Source organism: Musa acuminata, chromosome BXJ3-1 (assembly GCF_036884655.1).
Source record: "Musa acuminata AAA Group cultivar baxijiao chromosome BXJ3-1, Cavendish_Baxijiao_AAA, whole genome shotgun sequence".
In the NCBI taxonomy this organism is placed as follows: domain Eukaryota; kingdom Viridiplantae; phylum Streptophyta; class Magnoliopsida; order Zingiberales; family Musaceae; genus Musa; species Musa acuminata.
Window position 1 is genome coordinate 1,330,585 of NC_088349.1, and position 25,239 is coordinate 1,355,823.

At 35.6% G+C, this 25,239-nt stretch overlaps 3 protein-coding genes across 3 annotated transcripts; all 3 read right to left on the reverse strand.

The window, feature by feature from the left end:
• Positions 1–518: 518 nt before the first annotated feature.
• LOC135628159 (uncharacterized) lies at positions 519–7,323 on the reverse strand. The gene is made up of 7 exons (XM_065134685.1): positions 7,136–7,323; positions 6,272–6,697; positions 5,999–6,162; positions 5,802–5,882; positions 5,606–5,681; positions 5,442–5,525; positions 519–850 (listed from the first exon to the last, which is right to left on the reverse strand). The coding sequence occupies exons 2-7, from the start codon at positions 6,678–6,680 to the stop codon at positions 729–731; spliced, it is 936 nt and encodes a 311-aa protein (XP_064990757.1). The 5' UTR covers positions 6,681–6,697; positions 7,136–7,323; the 3' UTR covers positions 519–728.
• A 775-nt stretch (positions 7,324–8,098) lies between these two features.
• On the reverse strand, positions 8,099–15,610 carry LOC103978826 (cysteine--tRNA ligase, chloroplastic/mitochondrial). The gene is made up of 9 exons (XM_009394773.3): positions 15,357–15,610; positions 13,765–13,828; positions 10,773–10,934; positions 9,877–10,053; positions 9,502–9,783; positions 9,290–9,415; positions 8,965–9,168; positions 8,649–8,753; positions 8,099–8,572 (listed from the first exon to the last, which is right to left on the reverse strand). The coding sequence occupies exons 1-9, from the start codon at positions 15,521–15,523 to the stop codon at positions 8,363–8,365; spliced, it is 1,497 nt and encodes a 498-aa protein (XP_009393048.2). The 5' UTR covers positions 15,524–15,610; the 3' UTR covers positions 8,099–8,362.
• Positions 15,611–17,362: 1,752 nt separating this feature from the next.
• Positions 17,363–23,565, reverse strand: LOC135628533 (ATP-dependent Clp protease proteolytic subunit-related protein 2, chloroplastic-like). Its single transcript, XM_065135256.1, has 9 exons — positions 23,411–23,565; positions 23,244–23,287; positions 23,077–23,149; positions 21,032–21,152; positions 20,789–20,926; positions 19,394–19,510; positions 19,211–19,279; positions 18,372–18,467; positions 17,363–17,723 (listed from the first exon to the last, which is right to left on the reverse strand). Exons 1-9 carry the CDS (start codon positions 23,473–23,475, stop codon positions 17,583–17,585), a joined length of 864 nt encoding a protein of 287 aa, XP_064991328.1. The 5' UTR covers positions 23,476–23,565; the 3' UTR covers positions 17,363–17,582.
• Positions 23,566–25,239: the final 1,674 nt, after the last annotated feature.

Below are 25,239 nucleotides of genomic sequence, written 5' to 3' on the forward strand. Positions count from 1 at the left end.
CTGTGAGACGAAAATAATAATAGCACGTAGTTGTCAGCATTCGTCAGAGAGGCAACGAAGCTTTTGACACAAACACATCACGCTCACTTGTACTCGAAGAAGCGATGTGAGCTTGCAAGCTCTTTAAAAGCGACGAGAACGTACCCGACTGTTTTGAGAACACGAGCAGCTTTGCCGTTTACACTTACAAGTCTGAGCTTTTAAATCAGGGAGTGAGGGAATTCTTAGGACCACATTGGATCGATCGGCTCGGCTCGAGATTGGTCCCCCGACGAGTAGAGCCACCGGTCACCGCATTAATGGAAGGAGATGAAGAACCGCAAGATGCCTGCGGGCTGCAAATGGCAAGGACAAGTTGCAAGACACATCAAACATGCAGTAGAGACAGTGACAGGACCGCATGAGAAAACGCCACCTATTTTGCTCCACAACTTAGATCTCAAGTCCAGGTTAAATTTTCTTGTCCCACAAGACCTGTTCACTTGGACACAAAGCTAGCAACCTAAACGAGGCAGTAGTAGAGTCTAAATTGTTCGTGAACCCAAAATATGCTGCACACCCATAGTAATAATATTTGTGACATGAAATTGGTGGTCCAAAGCGATGGCCCTAGTGATGTCACATACAGAAATCATAGGGACTGGCTGCCCAACTTGTATTTAGTGCAAGGATGGCAAACTACCATGCTTGTTATGTACTTAAAGCTCTCAGATGCCCTATCAAAGTTCTCATTTCATGGAGCCTCCGGCCTTAAAAGGGTTGGTGCGTGGCTGCGATCTCATCCTCCCCGACTCGTGTGGTTGCTGGGTTGATGGAAGCGCCCACCCTCTCGTTTCCTCTTGCCGGTTCCCTACATAATCAACAACATGGGGGGGTCAGGTCAGATGGCATTAAGTTAAAAGGGAGCAGCGCAAACATGTCATGCAAGTCTAGACCACAGAAAAATATTATTAACTTGTTATCCTGTCATTAAAAAGCAAACCGACAGAAGAAGATTATATACAAGATATTGTTAGTTTCCAAGGGTCATGTGTCACGAGTAGAATTTGCATTGATCCAAGGTCTCCAAATCAATACACGTGAATGCATGAGGCAACAAGAAAGGTGACCACTGTTGCAAAGCGAGGTGTAATATTTTCAAACATTGAAGGGGAAAAAGAGATCTATTTTGGCGTGCTGACGGCCAGACGAGCAGTACCAACAGCAGTCACCATGCTAAAGCAGAGTTGCTGCTGCAGCAAAGAAAGGAGCAGCTACTGCATATGGTTGGCCAGACTGGTAGTGGCAGCTGCTAGAGATGCTACCGAGGAAAATGGTAGCAACTAGCATCCTGAACACTAAAGGGTAAAACAAAGTAGGAAAATTTAGTCAATCGTAACTTATTTGTCAACCAAGTTGCTATCCATTAATCATCCGCAAGCAATCTGTGACGGAATAGATCATGGACCGTTAATTATTACTCATGTACAGGATAGGATATTCTGGAGCTTGAAACAAGAACGGATGAATGGCTTGACACATATGGTCTACCAGGGGAATTTAGTTTTTAATGGTTCCTAAATACTGTTATCTCTGCAGGGACAAAGTGGCTTTGCCTTAGTGCAGCACAAGAGGCTTTGGCTCACATATACATTTCCCAAGCACCTGATTGGAAGCCTATAGAGATATTACCATACACACAACTATATTAGGCACAATGATGACGAAACAACAAATTTTATTACACAAACTATTGACTGTTAATTGCCTGTCACTTTCTCACCAAAACCAAAATTGTAAGGATACCATATGGGACAACCACCAATCAACCATCAGACATCAACTAAATACGACCTTCCAACACCAAGACTGTATAGACTCTTCCCTGCACCACATGCATGAAAGCAAAGGCCATCATAACCTAAACAAACTCGTTCCCATTTAAACTAAGTTCATCCTCAACACTATACAAGATAATTCTCAAAAACAGTGATTTAAAAAGCACTAAGCGCTAAAAGGCGCCAAAGTCCCACAACGCCTAAGGCACTAAGCACTCGCCTAGGCGTCTACCCAAGCGAAACGAGGCACTCCCGAATATTATAATTAAAATAATATACAACTAAATAAAAATATGCTAAACATGTTTATGAAGACCTATATAAGAGTTAAACTACTTTGTACACTTGTTATTAATTCTAAAACCTAATATATAATTTCAAGACAATAAAGATTAAAGATTTAACAATCTATTGTTAACAGTATATTATTTATTGTTAACAATAGTTAAGATGGAAGGAAAAACCGTTAAAAGTAGCAGAGGGTGAAAAAACCAAGAGGAAAGTGTCACTGATGGTTGACAGTGGGGAAGGAGAAGCCAGCGGTGATGGAGGAAGCTGTGGATGACAATCGCAACAGCGGAGGAAGCTTCGGACAACAACTGCGAGAGCGATGTAAACTACAGACAGTAGTAGTGACATTGGCGACACCGACGGAAGCTACGAACAACAACGTCATGGATGGAGGAAGCTTCCAAAGTGTACATCAATCGCGGAGGAAGCTACGATCCTCTCCCTCGACAGTAGAAGGAACTACCAGCGATGGCAGAAGGAAGCTACGGACGAAGGCTAAGCCGTCGAACCTCTTCGATGACAACAAAGGAGGCCTTGGCCCGCTACGTCTATGACGGAGGCAACGACAGAAAGCGTCGACAGCGAAGGCAGGAGCGCTCGCTAGGGTTGATCGCTCGAGGTCGAGTGTGCGTGCGGGGGTGGCTTTTGCCAGTAAGAAAGGGGATCGCTCGAGGTCGAACCAGACTTAAAAAATGTGGTTCGGTTCAAGTATTTGAACCGGGCGCTCACCTGAGTCGCCCAACGCTTGGGTTCGAGCGAGCGCCCAGGTGACACCTCATTGAAGCGCGTTGCCTGGGTCACTATTGAGGCGCTTGGGCCTTGCCTCGCCTCGCCCGAGTGCCTAGGCGAGCACCCGGGCGCCCATTTAAATCATTGCTCAAAAGGAAGTTTTTCATCCTAAAAACAAATTATAGAAGCTGTTATTAAGTGACTACATGCATTTCAAGAATCTACAACAAGAAGCTATAATATCCCAACTAACTATTTGAGACTGACTACATGTATATTACTTGCTGTGGAGCTTTATTTAGTGCAATTTCACTATTCAAACTAAAAGCAGGTCAAATCTTCACTCTCTAGCCCTCCACCCATATTTCACAATCGACCCACCTCATCTTAGAAACCTATAATATCTACTTTTGGGAATTTAATGTTCATTTTACTTCGTTTAAAATCTCTAACGTCCAGCATTGACCTCTATGGTCAACATTACCTAAAAATAGTAGGCAGAATTTCACGTGGTAATTCATTGACTGACGCACAGGGTACTAAAACCACATACTAATGGTGGAACATACTGTAATTCCCACTTCAACAAAACCAATGAACCATGTGCATTGCTATATTATTGTCAACAAGATATGTTAATTTGATGTACTAAAAAATGCAAACGTATAAACCAATTTAAAAAACCTGTTGTGTACATGAGATTCATATTGAATGTTTGCCTTATTAGTTTATGATAGACCAATCTTTCCATAGTTTGGCATAGAAATGCTATTGAGATTCAATGTTAAATAAGCTGCATACACACCCAAAGAGGACTTGACCTAAAATGAATTCCGTCAAAAACTTCATTACATTAACCCTTCTATACAACCAAAGGCATGGCATTCATAGAAAGTCATTATAAAGGACAATCAAACAAAAGAAGTTTTATTCCCTTCAACCAACCGCACGTTACAAATTCTCTTTCTGATTTAATTAAAACTAAAATAAATACAACTGTTTTCAAACTCTTCTTTCTGTGACTTTCAACATCATTCAAAGAAGAAAGAAAGTTCTATATTTCACAAATAATAAACTAAGTCAAAAACAAATTTCAAACCATTTTACTGCAATCCAAACAATTTATACTTATCTACCACAGTATATTTCCATTTTTCCTAATGTAACCAAATAGAATCTTAGGAGTACTACCATTTAGAAAGAGAAAACTTGTAGCGAACTAAAATATTGATCTCTTCAACAAGTCTCAGCAAGTTTCTGACAAATATTATAACTTTTGTTGGCTTCGATGAACAGTTTGTCATACTACTAGAGAAAGACATCCAACTACATAAAGATGCATGTCGAAGGCCTTTTAATATATTAAATCAATAGAAAGTAGGAAAAATCAACATAAACAATTATGTCTCCATTACAAATAATTAGGTATAAATCTAAACCATATTTTGTCTTCACTGCATCTGCTTTTCTTTTTGTTTTTTTGTTCTTCCTCTTCTTCCTACAACTGCTGTTCCCCCTTTTCATCGGTTAATATCATTACTTTCCTGTATTTTTCTCAATTTTGACTACAACTACTGCTATCGCTACTATTCTCCTTATCCACTTCTACTATTTCTTGATAATAAATGTTGCCTTGATCAAGATATTTTGTATTAGAAGTTAATTGAATATCAACTACATTTAAGATATCCCTCTTATATAAACAAAAGCTATGTAGCCAAAACCCTATGAAGCCAAGGTACAAAGAGGCAATATATTGCATGTAGCTCCCTCCAAGGCAGAGTCTAGGAATGGTCAACATATGCAACCTTACACCTACAAGCAAAGACACTATTTTTGTGACTTCAGCCTAAGCTCACTAATCTATTGCATGTGTCTCCCTCCAATGGAGGTCTATATGATCAGTGTAGGCAACCTTAAAACTACAAGCAAAGACACTATATTTGTGACTTCAACCAAGGTATGCTAATTCAAGGAACCAAAGGGACACTGTCAAGTAACACCATATAATAGCGAATCAAACAATGCAAATGCCTGATTAAAAATCATACAAGAAACAGTTTGCACGCCTAGCTAGTAAGATACTTAGCAAAAAAATTTACATCACATACTTCTAGATATAAAGGAGCTAGTTAGATACTTGGCAAAAAATTTTACATCACATACTTCTAGATGTAAAGGAACTATTGGTTTTTCAGACTTCTTACATGGCAATCTCCAAAAATTTCGGGTTCTGATAACATGTATCATTGATACACAGAACACTTTGTATCAAATGCACAAGTTAAATATGTACGCAAACATAACTGAATAGCTATCGACTCAACAAAAATAACTTAGAGGGCACTAGTTACTTGTCATGCAATCCGACATAGCACCCGATACATAACTCAGGAGGAAACTTTCACATAAAAGGTGAATATACTTGTCTCCCCACTTTATGCAGGCTATTAGCAAGGATACACCATGATTATTAACCATCTAGAAAAAAGCATTCCACAGTAATAGCTGGATATATAGATAAATGCAGATGCACAATTGAAGATAGTTCAGTTTCAAATCGTGTTAAATAAAGAAATAACAACAAACTAAACTTGCCATTACCAGGCAAATCAAGCCCCGGGTTCCATCCAGGTAAGTGTTGTTTGGCCTTTCCTTTCCAAGTTTCCTCAAAAACAGGCATCTCATCTGATATTTAACCAATTGCAGTTAAAAGAAATAATTAAAAAAAAAATCATCCTAAGTTTCAGCTCGATGAAGTGACAAACCTTCATTCAGATTATGTAACATCTGCACTGTGTCTACTCTCCCATCAGAATTTAGTTTTCTTGTTACTGAGTGGCCCTACAAAGACAGTGACCAGGATGCCTAATATTAGCAAGGTACACGAAACATTCCACTGAAATGTAATTAAGAGTCTTAAAAGATTATTTAATGTGGACAAATGATCAAGTTAGTACATACTTTCTCACGGATCCCTCGAGAAACCCTGTGAGAAGCTCTACCAGTAGTAGTATCAGCCTCCTTGCTTTCCTCCATAATAACCTGTCACAGACAAATGGGGTGATAGCATTAAGACAAACATCAATCATTACTTACGTAATGTTCTAAACATTTTATTTTAAGAAAAGTGCATTAGTTCATCAATCCTGATTACTCACTCCGTCACCACCCATTCTCCTTGCAGTGGATGAAGTGTAATATGCTCCATTTGGACCGCCATAAGTGACTGTTGAGCTTTGGAAAGAAAAAGAACGACCTTGTGGTTGCATTGGATTAGACTGGTTATAATTGTTCCTATACTGCATGTACCTGCTCTTCTTTTCTGCAAAAATACAACCCAACTAAGAAATCCTGCATCACTTGACAACGATCAAGTTGTTCACAGTGCCAACTATAATGAAATACTGAAGCTAACAGATCAGCATCTACACCTTCAACTTCATCAGAATCCTGAACAAATGGCTCTTTGGTTGTCCTAGAATGTTTTCTTGGGTTCTCTTTCAGCTCCTTGTCAGCCTTTTCTCCTTCTCCTCCATCATCATCATCAGAGAGCTCCTGAATAATTGGACCCTTCGACTTATTGACAGGGGGAGCCTGCTCCAAAAACCCAGCATTGCTAGTCTCTCCGAAGAGGCTTCCTCGACCAGCAAACATGCTGGGACCAAGCATGCTCGGGCCCATCATGCTTCCAAATGGCTGCGTGAAGAAAGGATCATCGAAGGGGTCCCTCCCACCAAAAAAGCTCGAAATCAGACTCCCTGGTCTGCCAAAGCCACCAAACCCAGCAAATGGATCCCCAAATCCAAAGAAGTCATCTCTACCGCCTCTTCCCCTCTGCATCTTCTCTGAAAAAAACTCTGTACATGACAATCAAAGCTTAATCACGCATCAACAAGCAGTAAGAACCAATTACCGTTCAAGAAAAATCCTATGTCTTACACAAAAGCGAGAAAATAATAATCGCAGTAATTACAAAAAAAAAAATGAAGCAAGGATTGTTTTAATTTTTTCCTGGAAGTATCCAATCAATCGATATTCTCCACATATAATTCACCAAACCCATTTCTCGCCAATCAAGCACGTCAACAGAGAACTAAACTGAATCCCCAAACCAAATCGAATTCTAGCCAGAAATAGAACAGCCAAGAAACCCCATGTAGCGGCACCCAATCGTAACAAAACTCTCCCCCTGTCCCAAATCGAGGGTAAGAGCGTCGATCAACATATTCATCGGGATCCAAAAATCGTCTGGAAACGCGCGCAGAAAAAGTAATAAAAAAATCCAAGAAAATTACGGAACACGAGCGATCGAGCCGGGAAGCAGTGGACTCGGCGGCAGCCGAATCGATCGGAGGAGCCGGATGTGCGAACTGGAGAATTGGGGGCGACGGACGACGAAGAGGCGAAGCCTTCTTCTAGGGTTCTTCTCAAGAGAGGAGCAGAAGACAGAGGACGATGGACTCCCCAAAAGTCGCGCAATGGAAGCGCCGAGAGAATACCCCTTCACACACATATATTTAATATAATGGGGAATAGAGTAGAAACATCCAGAGAGGACTCCTCCACGTCGTCATTTGGGTCGGTCGGCTGACCAAACCTAACCAAGTAAAACATGGTTTACATTGTACATTAATATTATTAATAATTATATATTATTAGTAATACTAATAATGATATTAATATTAATTAAATTAATATAAAATAATAATAATAATAATATTATTATTATTAGATTAGTTATATATGAAAATTGATATGTGGATATTCGCACATTGTTGCATTATAGTGTCTGATACTGATTCACTAAATTCGAATAATTACTTAAATGACCAATAAATTTTACCATCATTTTATCTTACTAAGTATGCCTTCAACTTATCTTATTAACATCAACAATTAGTTAATATGATAATAGAAATTAATAATATGCTAAATTATTACATCATAATATGTGACCATGTTAATTATACTATTATATGCTAATACAACAAATGCTTTCTACTTCAAATGCTCTTTAAGATGAACAAGCTACCTATATCTATTTATGAGCATGAAAGCTACAAGAGAAGGTAGGTGAGCATATGAAGTGATGCATCGCTTTGGACCAACTTGGCTCTCAACTCTTCAATATGCAAAAACAATGCAGGGAGAAACTTGTGATTATGTTCTATGAGCACTGGGCAAAACATATCAGAAACATTAATGTAGATGTCAATTGCAATGTTGTTGACAAGAAAAATTATAAGGAAAGCAACACATTGAGGAAGGTTTATCATATCAAATCTCATGATTAAATTCAAGCTCGATATCAACTAGTTGATGTCATAAATGGAGTATGACAGCTAAATGAGGAAAGTCTTGTCCTCTTGTCCAATACTTTCGAAATTATGATACAAGCAATCTATCGAATATATATTACTTTTACATGTCACAATAATATGCAAGTTTCTTTATCAAAATCTCACCACCCATAAATTAGGTGATAGACAATCGGCGGTGTTAGAATCGGTGACTTCTGTAATCTACTCAGGGGGCTCGCGTGGTCTCCAAACAGTCCCCTTTGGTTCATCCATTAGAGCAATGCCCTTGTCATAAAGCTCTTTTCTGATCTTGTCTGATTTCTCATACTCCTTATTTTTCCTTGCCAAGTTCCTATCTTCAATCAGCTGCAGGACTTGCTCCTCGATTAACCCTGCCCTCGATAACGCTTTATCCTTCAGTTGCTGCAAAACCTATCAAGGCAAACAAAGAATGTTCTTGAATCTGTGAATAACTGTTCAAATCAACGGTACAAAAAACTTGGGTTACCTCGGCGCAAGAACTACCCAAGAGGCCCAAAATGCCAAGAACATCCTTAACTTCCTTCTCCAATGCAAAAAGAGTAAGAATAAGTGGCTTTTGTTGCTTCTTTCCCTATAAAAATAAATGCAAATTAAACTACATAGAAAAAACTCAGTATGATTAACTCAAACACGGTTATGAAGCAAGAAAACATTTACAATGAACAAAAATGTTCACCCTGAGGACGGCACATTCTTACTGTGTTATTTTCTACGAGGTAAATAAGGTAATGCAAGAATTCATTATTTCTGAATTCAGATGGGGAAAGAAATATTATGAATACCTTGAACTTCTTTAAGTTGCTATTTATCGCCTTAAATGGCTCCATAAGATCATCTAATACAACAGCAGTGTGGAGATCATCCGACATAGATGCTAAAAAATCTGAGTGGAATTTGTCAATTAATTCCTTGATATCAGCTGGGACTTGGCCCTGGATATTTTCTTGACGAAATGGAGAAAGAGCCTGTTCGCAGTCATAGAGTGTCTACACATTTCAAACAAATCCATGAGATTAGTGGAAGTGGCCTTTAGAAACCATATAGAAAGCATAATCATAATATATAACAAAGAAAGCCATCACAGATGTACAAGTCACAAGTAAACACCTGATATATGTAGAAGACGCGATCAGATGCAGTTTCAAGCTGCCTGTCAGAATAATTGACATCGGAACGGTAATGTGTACGCATCAAGAAAAACCTCAAAGCCAATGGATGATACCTCGCAATAATCTATAGCAAAAGTTTGATTATAAGATAATAGAAAATTAAGGTACAACAAAAAGAAATAAAATAAACAGGACATCATTGACCATTACATCTCTGATCGTGAAGAAATTGTCATCAGACTTTGACATTTTCTGATTGTCCTTGTTCACAAAGCCATTGTGCATCCAATAGCTTACTTTGTGCTCTGGGCATGCAGCTCGGCTCTGAGCAAGCTCATTTTCATGATGAGGAAAAATCAAATCTTTTCCTCCACCATGAATATCGAAAGCATCACCTAAATATTGGGCACTCATAGCGCTGCATTCAATATGCCAACCTGGTCTTCCAGGGCCCCAAGGACTCTCCCAGCTTGGTTCACCAGGCTTAGCAGCCTGAAAATTAGACAATAATTGGAGCATGGATGAATGAGCAAAGGCCAGGTCTAGAAAGACAGTGAGGAAAAGTTAGATAACGCATGACCTCACCTTCCATAATGCAAAATCACCTGGATTTCGCTTTCTCAAGTCAACAGAAACTCTTCCACCACCACCAGCACGATTATCATCTAACTTTCGTCCAGACAATTGGCAATAATCAGGAAAGTTATCAATGGAAAAGTAAACATCTCCTTCTATGGTATAGCCATAGCCATTCTCAATGATCTGACATAAAAAAAATAAATAACTGTTAAGTTTTTTATCAAATTAAAATTAGGATGTTATCAAATGATGTCCTTGAGTGTCTAAATTCAATATCTGAGATTACATAAGGGAGAGAACAAAAACAAGGTATCATACATGATTATTGTACCCAAAAGTTTACTTCATTTGTCTATGACATCTGCTCAGACAATATGAAACAATTACATTATATAACGCCTGTATTTGTTCAGTATTTTGCTTTGATATTTTAAAGAATGGGTATGAGCTCACGCTTCAAACATAGGCCACAAGTATATCTGCATACTTCTGCAAGTCTTTAACATCACTCTTCAGATAGTATAAGATTCCTTCTCTCATGGCTTATGAATAGAAAAACTATAAGATCCATAACTTTTTTTTTTTTAAGTCCTGAATAAAGGTGGACTATATTTCAGTGCATTGAAACATTCTAGGGGTGCCACAAAATCTATAGAATAGAGGCTATTATAGAATAGAGGTCATTGGGCACCTAAGTCTTTTATGTGGAATCTTTTAAATGCTAGCATCTTTTATGTGGAATCCTCCAATGGTGCCAACAATAAAGAACTAAAAACTATAATTCACAAATGACATAACAAGATCAACTACAAGACAGATTTATCAACTACAAGACAAAAGACAAACTTATCTCTTAATTTCAAATTGAGTCGAGCATATATTTACAGTACTACATCAAATACCTTAGTTATCATATCCTTTATCTGCTCTATATGATCAGAAACACGTGGTTCAAGTGTTGGAGGCAGGCACTGAAGCTCAGCTACATCATGCAAAAATGCTTCAGAGAACCGACGACTCAAACTTAAAGGATCTTCCCCTGATTCATTTGCTCTTTTAATTATCTGCAAAGTGGATAGAATTATCACATAACTGACATGTTACTTTCTATGTAGAAATCAATGGCAGAGGCAGCAGAATAAAAAAATCTTGGCCAATTGGATTGTATGTACAATAATATCAAGTGCCAATGAAACATGAAATATAGTTTATTACAATATTTTCTCTGCAGTATCCTTGCTATAATTTACACAAATCATGAAAGATGAACAACTTGAGAAATAAAATCTAGATTGATAAAAAGAAACTTAAGTGACTAACGTTTTATTTCTATTTAGGTTCTTATTAAGCTCTATTTTGATGTCTGATCCTCCTCAAGCCCAGCATTGGTGGGAGCCCTGTGCAAAGGGTCATCCTTTTTCTATTTGGGGTACCCAACACAATTCAAGAGATATGCAAAGTAGCAAGATCAAACATTCTGGGTGAGAAATCAACTAGATTATTCTGATTATAGAAACTTTTGACAAAATAATAACCATTCAAGTGCTAATTACAAGTCATCTATAAAGTGAAACTCTATTCACCAATTAACTTGAGTTGAAGCATCAAGTGCTGTAATTATAGGCAAGTATAATCTAACAAAAATATTCATGGCCTCAAATGTGTGTTTCCTGGATCACTGATGGTAGCAACCCACCAGCACACAAGAATGGAAAGTGAAAGCATTTAAAAGTACTAAAAATTACAGTGTTCATCACTTTGTGTAGCAACATGGAAATTAAAAATGTTATAAATCTGGTTTCCTTTAAATAGTTACAGTTCTTGCAATTTTGCATAAGCTAGAAATGGACTTCTATTGAATGTAGATAGTTTAGCAAAAAAAAAAATTGAAGAAAACAATAAAATAATTGCAAGCTTAGGCACTAAATCAGTAAAAAAATGAAAAAAGATTAAATTATTATGATTTTTCTTCAAAGAGTAATCTACAGTATGGATTTACAATTGTTAGGCTGCATGATGTGCAGTATCGTTCTAACAACATTTTGATAAGATATTTGTGATGCGTTTCAATGTAAACCCTCACAAAGTCCTGACAAAATTGCATAACTTCTCAAAGTTTAGGGATTTGCAAAATATAAAATTCATTTACAGTAACTATGTAATAAGAAGAAATAAGGAGAGAAAAATCAGTTCTAGATTGCATATTTATTAACTTAATCTCATGTCAGATGTGAAGAATGGTCATAGATGTGATATGCTATGGACACAACATGGCAAATCTTATAAGTTTAGGGCACAACACAACACGGACTATACACTGTACATTTTCATATGTTATTTTAATTTAATTCTTGGTATAACATAAACAATCTATGATTATCATATGTACAACTTCTAGAAGACATAAAAATCATACATACAACTAGCAATTGCTCACAGAAATACTTTCAATATGTAACACTAATAAATAAAACAAAATCCAAATGGCATACATATTTGTTGATAGTCAACATGGCTAGAAGCCTTATAAAAAACAATTTAAGTGCTCTAGAAGCCTTATAATTTAATACTTTGTATGACATAAACAATCTATGATTATCATATATACAACTTCTAGAAGACATATTAACCATACATACAACTACCAATTGCTCACAAAAAGTACTTTCAATATGTAACACTAACAAATATATCAAAAGCCAAATGGCATACAAATTTGTTGATATTCAAACATGTCTAGAAGCCTTATAAAAGAACAATTTTAAGTGTTATACACATACTTAATACAATAAGCGCTAATGGTACAAGACTTCTAAATGTTGTGAACTACAAACAAGCATCAATAAGTGTTCCAACATGCATCAAGAAGTGTTTGACAAGTCTTGGTGTCTAACACGGGTGTCAAGCATTCTAGAGTGCTTATGCTCATAGTAAGTCCTTTTTCCCTTTGGAGCTCCAAAACTCAGTTTGGCTAAAGATACACCCTAAATTACCAAACATTTAATTTACGAGTTTTGGATAAAACCCTAGAAAAATGACGATACATCAGTCACTATTTTTACAGATCTTCCACTTCTGTCACTATTTTTAAACTAGTAAGACCATACATCAGTGAAGAAATCATCTGCCATTTGGATCATCCTTGCCACCATTATATTAAAGAACTGACAATCAATCACTGAAAGGATTAAACTCTTAGACTTTGACCAAAACTCTTCTGACAAGCTTCTATTTTCATACTCTCACAGACTGCAGATTCCCATGATAGAAAATTCACTGTCAAGTATTTTAATTGATTAAAATCATTGGACAGTCAGCAAATTAGCTGAATGTAATTTGCATGTGAGCTACTCAATGGTCCATGATTTACCACCAAGTTGAAAGGGTGCAAAGACCACTGACCTAAAATATATATGGAGGCAAGAAGTTAGGCTCCCAGAGGGCATACATGGCTGTACAGTAGTCAAATAATTATCGCATAATTTTATACTATGACATTCTTAAGAAAGTCAACCCCAATCTGAAATGCTTTATAAAGCAAATTTTAACTGAAGGAGAAGCATTAATGTTGTAGAAATTTCTACACGCCAACAACTAAAAGAAATGTCATCCACCAAGTCAATGATCAGTATTTGTATCCCATGAATGCAAAATCTATGATAAACTATATGACCAAAGCTTCTTTTAAGTGGCAATTTTATCTTTCTCATCACAGAAACATAAAATAAAAAAACTGAACAGAAACCTCTGTTTGAAAACAATGAAACAGGTAATATGATAAAGAAAAAACTCTCTTTAAGTAAAAATTAGACATACTATAGAGACCCATCATCTGCTACATCTCAAGAATGTAATTATCCGCCATCAACTATTCAATGTGAAAAAGCATCTAACCTTATCATCAATGTCGGTGAAGTTCCGCACGTATTTAACTTCATAACCCAAGTGTTTCAAGTACCTGCTAATTGACAAACTGATACATAAGTTTTGACAAGATATTTTCATTGCATTAGATCTGCATAAAATTCATGGAAATATACTTGCAAAAGTGAAATATACAGTCAAGAAACAAAACACCTATGTTACATGCATCATAATTTACACAACATGAAAGCAGTCAAATTTTGTAAATAGCATAGACACATGTTACTAACTTATGAATCTAACATTTTTCACTAGATTCTAGCTCACACAAATTTGCCGATATATGCTCAAAGGGTGTCTCGAACATCTCAGAATCTTCATGGTTAACTGGTTAGCCAATGGTACTCCCAAAATGTATGGATGGCTTGGACTGACCATCACCAAGAACAACATGATTGATAGCTAGATCATGTAACTAGCACCACCAACAGAAGTTTCTGGAACACTCAAAAGTTAAGCCAGTTATCGACAACTTAAAACAATCTGAATGGTTTTAAGTTTTCTGGTTCATGGATCAACCACCAAGGATTTTCTTTGCACAACAGTTGCGTGTGTAACTTAGTAAATGGTAAGCACCTGCAGTCAGAATAGATAGTGCAGCCACTGCCAAAATAGAGACATTCAGGGAAGATAAGAAAACAAGATATACAAAATAGAGATATCAATGCCTGTCAATTCTTCAACCAATTTATCATCTTCAGTCTCTCCTCCAACAATTCAAGAAACTAACTACTTCTCTACACTTTTTCATTCTCCACAATAAGACAAACCGAACTAATCCAGTATAAGAAATTAACTAAAGGACTGAACCATCCCAAGAAATCAAGCAGAGTGGGTCAGTGGCCATCGGTTTTAACTGGTTTAGCAATTCTCAAACCAACGGTCGCGCTTCCAGGCCTCATTATTGAAGGATAAAGGTAAGACTTGATGTGACAAAAAATGGTTGGAAGATCATCAGACAGATTTTCCTTTTTTGCTCTGTGTTTTTCATTGTTTTCTTTCCTCTTTTGTTGATTTCTTGTTTCTGTGGCACACTGTCGCTTGCTATCAAACTTGACAATAATGTTTTACAAACCAAGCCAACTCATTAAATAAGGTCAAACCAGCCTTCTCATACAAAAAAGACATGTCCAATCAAGGAATATATCTAAAGGACTGAGCTGACCTAAAATTCAACGCAAATGGACTGTGATCATCAGGTTTAAATGGTTTCACATATAATCATCCGAGCCTTTTGACCCAGTGATTTAAAAAGGCGCCTGGGCGCTCACACAGGCGCTCGAGCGCCTCGCACAGAAGCCAAGCAATGCGCTTCAATGAAGCGTCGCGCCGCCCCCCGCCCCAAAAAATGAAAAATCAAGCTTTCATCATGCATCACTTCGATACCTTCAACTAAACGACATTAACAGCGAAGCATCAGGTCGCCCACATATTCCCAAAACGCATAAAAAAGAAGACAAAATCATATGCATCCCAAGACAGAAAATTTACGAACAAATCGCAAATTTGAAGCGGAAAACAAAATCAAGTAGCGAAGGACGAAAAAAGGGAATGAGGCAGACCTATAGAGTACGTCGAAAGCGACGTAAGCACGGGCGTGGCCGATGTGGCTGAAATCGTAGGGCGTGACGCCGCAGACGTACATGGAGACCTGGCCTTCCACGCGAGTCTTGAACACCTCCTTCTGCTTCGACATCGAATTGAACAGCACCAGTTCCGGATTCCCCATCCTTCGCCCCCCTTTCGATGTCTCTTTCCCCTCTTCCCAAGGACCTAAAAACCCTAACTCACGGCGACGGCGACGGCGACGGCGACAACAGCGTGTGCGTTCCTTATATTCCTTATATTTCTTCCCTATAAAATATTCAGATGTTTTTCAAAAGATGCTTCCTCTTTTATTTTTTTTATTTTTTCAAGCAATATCCCTAATTTAATATATATATATATATATATATATAATATCCCTTAACAGTTTTTCTGGTAAAATTTACTCATTTTTTGTTAATCTTTAATTGTTATAATATTTTTAATTTATAAATAATATTTATAATATTTTATTTATGTATTGAAAATGATAAAACATTATTGAAAAACACTGTAAGTGATATTATTGCATGTTTCTAGTTATCATTATTTATAGATCATTATAACATAAGATATTTTAAGTTTCTAATTAGCTTGATTGAGATTAAAATTTGTTTAGTTCACTTATAGTATTTTTAAGTAGACTTTACAATGTTCTTATTGTGATGGTCAGAACATTATTATAATAGGTCAAGAACACCATAATGGACCATAACACTATAACAAAAGAAAAAATTTTGAAGGTATAATTTAAATATTTTAATAGTTAAGGAATACTATTTGGAAAAAAGCAAAATGAGAGATACAGATTAGAAATATCGAAAATGAGGATATTTTTTAGCAAAATCACCCTTTCTTTTTTTTTTCTTTGTACAAAAACCCTCCATTCTATTTTTTTTTTTTATATCGAGCGTTCATCACAACAAAAACACTATAAAGTTTATTTGAGATCACTGTAAATAATTTGAATAGACTCTTATTCTTAACTAAACTAATTATAAATCTAAAAATATGATAATATAATAATCTATAAGTAATATAATATCACTTACAGTATTTTTTTTATAATTTATTAATTAAATATTATAAAAAAAATTGTTAAAAAAATATTATAAACAAGTCAAATAAAAACACTGTAATAGTTAAAAACTAGTTTAGAAAAAAGGACAAAAAAAATCGGTGAGAAAAGTTGTGATTTGGATTTTTCAAATTTGAAAGCAATATACTTTGTTCCTTTTTTTTTCGTGAAAAAAGAAAATTGAGGTAAAAATAGCTCACGATATTTGAATTGGCTTTTGTTACAATTGAAGGTAATCAATCAATCACACAAATTGCCAAGGCAGGAAACAATAATAGTACGAAGGAAGCACGACTACGCCTTTGTGCATTGGCTTCCATTGTATTGATGTAACATGCGACGATGGACGCTATCCGTAATAGCCGTGGCAATTTGTATTATAATTTCAGGGTGTGGATTCTTCCATGCCAAATGGATCCTCTACTGTGAAAAAGAGAGTGCAGAGTTAAAGAGATGATGCAAAGATATAATAAAGATTGGGATTCTAATGCAAATGCACGGGTTGATATGCTACAGGATGTGATCCATTTCAAATGTTATCCAAGTTTTTGATCTTTTTTCTGAAAATTTAAATTACACATTCACATACAAAATGAAATAGAAATGCTGTTCAATTATCTAACTGAAGTAATATCATGCTGATACTTCAGAAGGTTAAAAAATAGAAGAAGAAACCAAATACTGTTTTATGATTGTTTTGCATTAATTCAAAAAACACAATACATTTCTTGTTTCCATTAAATATACTGTCAGTGAGATTCTTTCTTCTTGATCTTATGAGAAAATTAAAGAGACAGAAAAAATTAATATGTTTAGAGTACGGCTGCTCAGACCCCACATTGACAAACTGCAATAGCTGGACCGTATTCTCTTAGGAAAAATAGTTTAATAATAACAACAAAATCGTAAATCATAAGTATTTGGATTGGATCTTTTGCGGAAATAGTTATTAGGTACAATTAAACTGAAACTAAGAACACTAAACAATTTCCACACAGTCTGGTAAAGTAACTCAGAATTATTTGGTGCAGCTAATGGAACTAATAATTGATCTTTCGGATCCAACTTTCCCAGAAGTTTTTGCATGTCCAAGTGAACGAGCAATCTGCAGCAGCAGGCACTTAGCCTAGGCCTGACCCTGCTGTGCTGTTTCTTTACGAGGGGCATCAGCCTTGATACGTGCTGGTCTGAGGATTCGGTCGATGAGTCCATACTCCAGAGCTTCTTGGGCATTGAAGCGCTTCACATAACTCAGATCCTTGTTAATCTGCAGAAGTCAAATACTATGTCAATCAAAGACAAGTAGAAAAGAAAAACCAGATAACAGACATTCCCACATGAGATTTCTATCTCTGTTCCACAAAGCTAATAAAGAAATTTCCTAACGGAAATAAATTGCAGCCAGTAGTTACTTTCATGTGTGCTTCTAGATGACTGAATTACCATGAAATTAACGGTAATCCAATGCATATCTTCATGCTTTTGACCAAATCATGCATCAAGCCTCAGAAATGGTCACCAATTGTTAATCGGTAATCCAATGCATATCTTCATGTACTGGATCCAACCATTTGTTTATGGGTCAGTCACTTTTCAGTCAACGAATTAACAAGTCTGATCAGGTGGGGTTTATAACAGACTTCTTTTGTTAAAAGATCAACTAGAACTGATGTGACATGGCCCAGAAACAATCTAATCTTAGAAGGTCAAATTCGACCAAAACCAGTTACATGCGTTCACTCTCTTGAAAGTGGAAATCAATCTGGTCTGAAACAACCCCACCTACTTTTGAGTATTCAAGTCCAACAATTGCGCACCACAAAGCTCAATACATATCAAGTTCAATAGGTTCGATAATAATATATTACATGCATCCTAAAAAGATTCACTGTAAAATTCAAAAGGGAACACGTACCTTTTCAACAGGTTGCCCTGTCTTTTTAGCCAATTCTCCGAATAGGTAATCCCTAATTCGAAGGAGTTCATTTGCTTCATTACGAATATCATCAGCCTGCAAAACAAATAATTTTATTATTTATGGTTTTAATTCTGGAGTTGAAAGAATGGAGCTACAGGGCAGAGATCAATTGTCTTTTGCCACATGACATCAATTCTTCTTTAAGATTTCAATCCAATAGAAAAAGCAGGCAATGCTGACAATAGTATGGATTTAAAACTTAGCACTTTACTAATAGGGACTTACATAAGCAAATTAACATGCATGATTTGATATTCAAAGACCAGATTGACTTGGTGCAGTCAGCAACTAGGAGTATATAATAAACAAGAAACTCGAAAGAATTAGGTGTATTATCTGTAGATGCAGAACAATTCAAAATCTAAAGATGATTTTCTTGAATCCTGGTATTTCAGATAAAAGAGTCAAATACCAATCAGATCGACGTATATTGACCGGTATTTACTGATCCTACCAAGGACCAATTCTGGACAATATAGGTCAGTGTGTATAAGTTTGTTTGATAGTTGTTAATGCTGATGTATTTTTGTTGTAAAATTTAATTGTTTCTCGTATTGGAGTCAGCAGATTTCTTTGATTACTGATGTAGATTAAATGTAAAATGCTTATACCATTTCTTTTCTTGCTTAAGCTTAAGGCACTGAGTTATTTGTATCATTTTGATTGTAGAAATAAAATGATTATTAAATTACCAAAAAAAAAATTATGATGTAAAACCTTGTTGGTTAAACATAAAAAATTGTGCTCCATTAAAAGTTGTTAAAAGGAATAAAGACCTGGCCACGAGCTGCTCCGGCAGGTGGTTGAAGGGTAACACGACAAAGAGGCATACCAACACGGCTACCCTACATAACAACAAAGAAATTGACAATATACAAATAGAAGTTGACAAAAAACAACCGTGATGACAGCACAATAGCATCATTTACTCATAGATGAACCAAGAAAAACAGCCAAACCTTCTCTCCAGCCGCAAGAAGAAACCCTGCCATGTTATATGCATGGCCTATACAGTGTGTCGCAACTGGACTTTTTAAGCTTTGCATAGTGTCATATATAGCCATGCTTGGAGTAAGCTGCAAAACAAGCTAGTCATTAAGCAAGTAAGAATGAAGTGAAGATGACAACAGTTACATATGCAATTGTGACTAGTTATCTCGGATAGACTTGCCAAGGCTGCCACACCAATGTCGGCATGAGCAACATGCACTGGGCTAGGTTCTTTTCTGTTTCAAGCAGTGATATGTTGCTAAGATATATCAGAAGATTGTAGGCTATAATAAAACATGAGAAAGTTTAAATTTCGGCGAATAGAAGAGACTCCAAAAATCCTTATTGCACAAGAATCTTCTATACAGCAGACAAGATTTGCTGTTAGTTATCTATAAATATGATATTAATGAAGTTATATTAGTCACGAAACAAGCAAAGAAGCAAAAGACTGACAATCTATTGCCAACCATTTTAAAAAAAAAGTAATGGTAGTAAAACAATCTCTTGTCAGATGTTTCCCAGTTAGCCCTTTTCCTGGTTCAAAAACTTCAAATACTAATAACATCAAAGAAAATTTAAAAAGAAGAAACATATCAAACTTAAGATTTGAAGTCATATTAGTGATAGTATGTTAATAGGTATTTAAGTTTACACTCTCTCATAGAATCCTTGCTGACTAGAAATTTGTTCCAATTAAATATCCCTTGATGTCTTAAATACGAAACACCAAAACCAAGGAGGACGTATTCAAACCTCTAAGATAAGACAAATGTGTCCAATGCATTGACAAAAAAATGATGCAAGCACAATATATGAGTTTGATGTGAATTACAATGATAAGTCAAACATCTACCATAAGCTTGGAATTGAAAGATTAAGCTAGGACTTTTTCTAAAATAAACTGATAATTAAAATATTTTTACAAGTAAATACAAACATCTTAAATAGAAATTACATTCATCCACCAACAAGACTATGTCACATTAAAACATTATATATATATATATGTATATATATATATGTGTGTGTGTGTGTGTATATATATATATATATATATATATAAACATGTCTGTTACAAAGTCAATATGTAAGGTATATATTTCTTGATGCCAAACTACACTGTTTCCAATGGCTCAAGTGACCTTGGATCTAAATACCACAAAATCCTACTTCTCTTAGCCTTGAAATAGAGAGTACATCCTTGTTCAAATTAAAGATACGCAAATTTATATGCGTGAGATTTGTATATGTAAAAAGTAATTCAATTGAACATTACAATTTTAAATAAATTAACTAGAGAGCTTTGATTTGGGTAAGGTGCATAGTCAAAAAAGGAAACAAATAATCTATTAAGTACTCACATCTCCACCTGGGCCATTAATGTAGAGGTACATCTTTTTGGAAGACTCGATGCTGTCAAGATATAACATCGTTGCCAAGACTTGGTTGCAGAATTCTTCATCTATATGTTCCCCAATAAAGATAACACGTTCTCGGTACTACAATTTAATAAATTAGATTGAATTCATAGTAATACAATAATGGAACTCGTTGGAAGACAAGTACATTGAATATATGAATCAAGATAGACTTGTTCTTCTTACTAGAGCATTCCACAGATCAACCCATTGCCAAGTTCCTTCACCTGGAGTTCTGTATGGCACTCTTGGAGTACCAATGGGCATCATAAATATGCGTCCTTGTGAACCTCTTTTTGTACGATGCCTAAAGTACATCAGAAAGATACAATAAAGAAAATTGACATGTGAATAACATGATTAAAAAAGAGCTTAAAGTTAAATACATAGCAAAAAACCAAGTAAATAAGTTTTTTTAGTTATATTAGAATGCAATCAGAGAGCTAGTTATATTAGTTTTGTGATCATCAGTCATCAAAACTAAACAAAATATAACATGTTCCTTCTGAAGCATCAACTAGATTCACTTTAGAGATCATTGCGATTCAATTTGATATACTAAATATAGGAAATACATCAAAACTTAACAAAGCTCTAGGCAAGAAAGCTCCTTGTTTTTAATTTGCAAATCTTTACCACATTCGTCTCTTCAAAATTCATCAATATGCAAATGCTAAACTTAGTTAAGTCATATAAAGATTTGTAAACTATTTGTATCAGAAAAGTTTATTTATAAGATACACAAAAAACTTTAACAACAACAATCATAACAAGAAGCCACCATGTCGCAATTATTCAGGGCCACCTATATGGAATTTTTCCCACCACTAAGCAATATCTAATAAGAAAATTTTCATTACATGATTCGATAACAAAATGTAGGTTCTGACTTGGGAAATACCTCTCTGCACTGACATATTCATTTTAATCCACATACATACATCAATTTAACAAGTTTATTAAAAAGAGTGGTCTAGGACTAGGTTATCGCGAATACATGATCTAGGGAAGGTCAACGTGTACAAATTTATCCCTACAAGTAGAGGGTTTCATTTTTTGAAACTCAAGCTCAGTCACACAGGTTAAAAGAGCAAACCTAGTGTTGTGCCAAGGTTCGCCCTCTTGGAAGTAAGTTTTTCAATGATCATTACACAATATTCTATGGACTTAAAAGGGATGTCTATGATCCCAGCTACAGTTAATGCACTGCTTTTGATCCTTCTTGTTGCCCAAAAATTTCCATCAAAACTGCATAGGATTATGTTATAGCAATGAGTTTTATATTGTGAAGATCAAGAGTGTATTAGAACATAGATCCTAAGAATCATTCATTTGATAAAATTATCAAAAGAATCATGAATCATAAAGGATGCCCAACTTGAATGAGTTAAAAGTACATAATATTTCAAAACCATTCATTACTGTTCAGGACAAACAAAGCTTATGTGAGCCACTTTAAAGAGGGACAATTGTAGCTGAGAATCAACCAATCCATAATCAAGCCATTTCAAGTTCTTTTTTGTTTTCTATCTTAAATCTCGCAACTTGGTCTTTTCATAGAAGGTTCTTATGTTACCCTTCTCTCAATGCTAATCCACCATTAAGAGTCGAGGTTATCAGACAGCAAGAAGTGGTGAAGACAGGCTGATGACTGTTCTGCCCCCACTTCACTACCAATCCAATGAACTCTCCATCAGTCCGTCACTCGGCAGGTCAGCTGTCGATACTGCCACTAAATTACTTCATCGAGAGAGGACTGCACGCTCCTTTTTTTCCATAACAAATAAAGTGAAATGACCACAGATATGATGTTAGCAGCATACTTGTTGGTGCCAACCTAACATTGCGAAGCAGTCAGAAGAAGAAAAAGAGCCACAAGTTGAATAACTCTTAGTCAATTAATTTACTTAACATTGCTGAAGAACATTTTTATTAAAGAAAAAATTAGTAGTAAGGTAAGTGAAATTTGTGTCGAATGAAATCAATATACATCATTTCTTTTTAGTCTAATTTTAATACTAAATTTTACTCCCAAAGTTAGCATAATGCTCTGGAAAGACAAATTGGAATATATGGCAATAAAACAACAATACTAGTGCATAGTTGCTACACAAGTTTATATTAAACATCATGAATGGTGCTGAAAAAATAATAATCATGATCATAAGGACAGATTTTAAAATCTCTAAGAACAAGAAAAGAATCCGATGCGAATAATGAGCAACGATTACCTCAAAAAGAGGCTTTGATGAACCCTACAGTGAAATCCAGCGCTGACATTAGGCGGCCCATACCCAAAAGCACCTGCTCCATCGAATCGAAACCAATGAAAAAGACCAACAGACACAATTCTCCACCCAACCATCATTCTAACCCTAACGATTGGGAGAATACGTACCAGATGACTGCGACTTGAGCCCGACAAAGCTCTTGCTAGTTAAGCTGCCATGAATAACAAGAACAAGGGGCAAAAAATAAACCGATTAACAGCAGAGATGAATCAAGACAGACAAATCGAGCACGAGTACGACGACCCAAACGTGAGGGATTGGGAGGGGGTTTCACCTGAGGGAAGGTTTCGGATCGAGGGCTAGAGGGCGTAGGCTGGTGGATTGCAGGGAGACCGCCATCGATGGTGTTGCTCCGCTCCCTCGGTTGTGGACGAGTGTTTGGAAGCGGTTTGGGAGTGGCCAAGCGGCGGACGAAGCATGGATAGAGGGAAAGCTCAACCGGAGTAACTTGGCGTGGAGGTCGGATCCTCTCCAAGTCGCATGGATCCAGTTCCCTTCCAATTCCGCATTCTCCATCCTTCATCCCGTTTGTCCTCACATCACGACCGTCAACCACACTACGAGCAATGTTGTGGAAATGGACGGATGAGATTGAAGAAAATGAAAGATCGACGATCAAGATGCAAAACTGAAAGCGAAATAGGGAATTATAACTTTTTTTCTGCAATGTTTCAAAAAATCCTAAGAATAAAAAATATTTATTAATTTTCAACCGCTAAAAGTATAAATTTATTTTTATGATTTATTCACTGAAATTTTCTTCAATGTTGATTTGTTTTCTTTATAGCATCTTTCACCATTATTAAGAAAGATAATGAACATTATTTCTCAGCAAAAAAATATGTACTTGCATACCATCTTTTGTTAGTTGGAATATAAATATGAAAAGAATTGTTTTTATCATTTTTTTTTTGGTCCAAATTGATAAGGATGTCTGTTTAATTGAGTTGTTAGGATTGTGATTAACATGTAATGAGGAAATGATTAACAAATGTGTAAAAATAAGTCATATGGATATCAATAAATAATAAGAAGATTAACTATTTGTGTTAAAATTGAGAAAATAGAAAATTTCAAAATTATTTAATATTTTGAAGATATATATGGAGCATAAAGAATCATGTTTATTGTTACATAATTATTTATCTGAAATTATTTTATGTTAAAATTAGTTCATATGTTAATAGGTTTAAGTGAAGAAACATAATTTAAGGAAAGCTCATTAATGTTTAATTATAAAAAAAGTAGTGGATTAAGATAGAATTTTTTGTAACGATTAACACAAATAAATGATATAAATTGAAATATATATTTATATAGTATTATGGTGATTTTCCTAAAAAATACTTATATGTAGGTTATTTTCAAATAGTATCCTATTTTTGTTTTTCTTAAATAATGCTCATCATTTAAATACTCCTAAAAATATCAGTCTCCCTCGTCTCCTCTACAACACCTCTTTCTCCCTTACCCTTCGTCCCCCCTCTTACTCATCCTTCTTTTCCTTCTCATCTCCCCTTCTTTCGTAATGTCCAATCTTTTCTCGTTCTTCATTATTTCGAGTCTCTCATTCTCTCTTCTTCCTTCTGTTACCTCACTCTCTCCTCCTCCTCTTATCATCTCCTTCATTATCGCTTGTATTTTTCTCTCATTCTTTTCTATTGCTTACCCTCTCTTCATCCTTTTCTCCCCCTCCTTCCGTCTCCACTAGCGACAATGTGACAATGGAGGGGTAGTGGAGAATGAGAGATAGTTTGGAGTTTTATGAATTATGAATACTATATAAAAAAAATAAAAAATTATTTAAAAATATATATTAATTACTTTAAAAAAATTATTATTGGTATCATTTCCCATAATCATGGTCATATTTTGATAGATATTTTGTATCAAAAAGACTATTAATTCTGAATAATTAAGCGCATAATAAATTACGTAACATGTAATATATATTAAGTTCTCATTTCCCCACTTACAAGCAAATAATGTTTATTTTAAATTAAACTTAAGTGCATGGTATACACCAATTAAATATTCGAGAGAATGGATTTATATAAATAACAATAAAATATTAGAAAATTATAAAATAATAAAATATATTTT

Excerpts from the sequence above, each read along its gene's own strand:
- LOC103978826 (XM_009394773.3), bottom strand. The coding sequence starts at position 15,523 with ATGGGGAATCCGGAACTGGTGCTGTTCAATTCGATGTCGAAGCAGAAG. Across the intron at positions 13,829-15,356 it reads GCTTTCGACGTACTCTATAG|GTACTTGAAACACTTGGGTT; the intron begins GTCTGCCTCATT and ends GTCAATTAGCAG. Across the intron at positions 9,416-9,501 it reads ATTTCTTCACGATCAGAGAT|ATTATTGCGAGGTATCATCC; the intron begins GTAATGGTCAAT and ends CTTTTGCTATAG.
- LOC135628533 (XM_065135256.1), bottom strand. The coding sequence starts at position 23,475 with ATGGCGGTCTCCCTGCAATCCACCAGCCTACGCCCTCTAGCCCTCGAT. Across the intron at positions 23,288-23,410 it reads GATCCGAAACCTTCCCTCAG|CTTAACTAGCAAGAGCTTTG; the intron begins GTGAAACCCCCT and ends TATTCATGGCAG. Across the intron at positions 19,280-19,393 it reads TTCTTGCGGCTGGAGAGAAG|GGTAGCCGTGTTGGTATGCC; the intron begins GTTTGGCTGTTT and ends GTTGTTATGTAG.
- LOC135628159 (XM_065134685.1), bottom strand. The coding sequence starts at position 6,680 with ATGCAGAGGGGAAGAGGCGGTAGAGATGACTTCTTTGGATTTGGGGAT. Across the intron at positions 6,163-6,271 it reads GGATTCTGATGAAGTTGAAG|AAAAGAAGAGCAGGTACATG; the intron begins GTGTAGATGCTG and ends GTATTTTTGCAG. Across the intron at positions 851-5,441 it reads CCCGGGGCTTGATTTGCCTG|GGAACCGGCAAGAGGAAACG; the intron begins GTAATGGCAAGT and ends TTGATTATGTAG.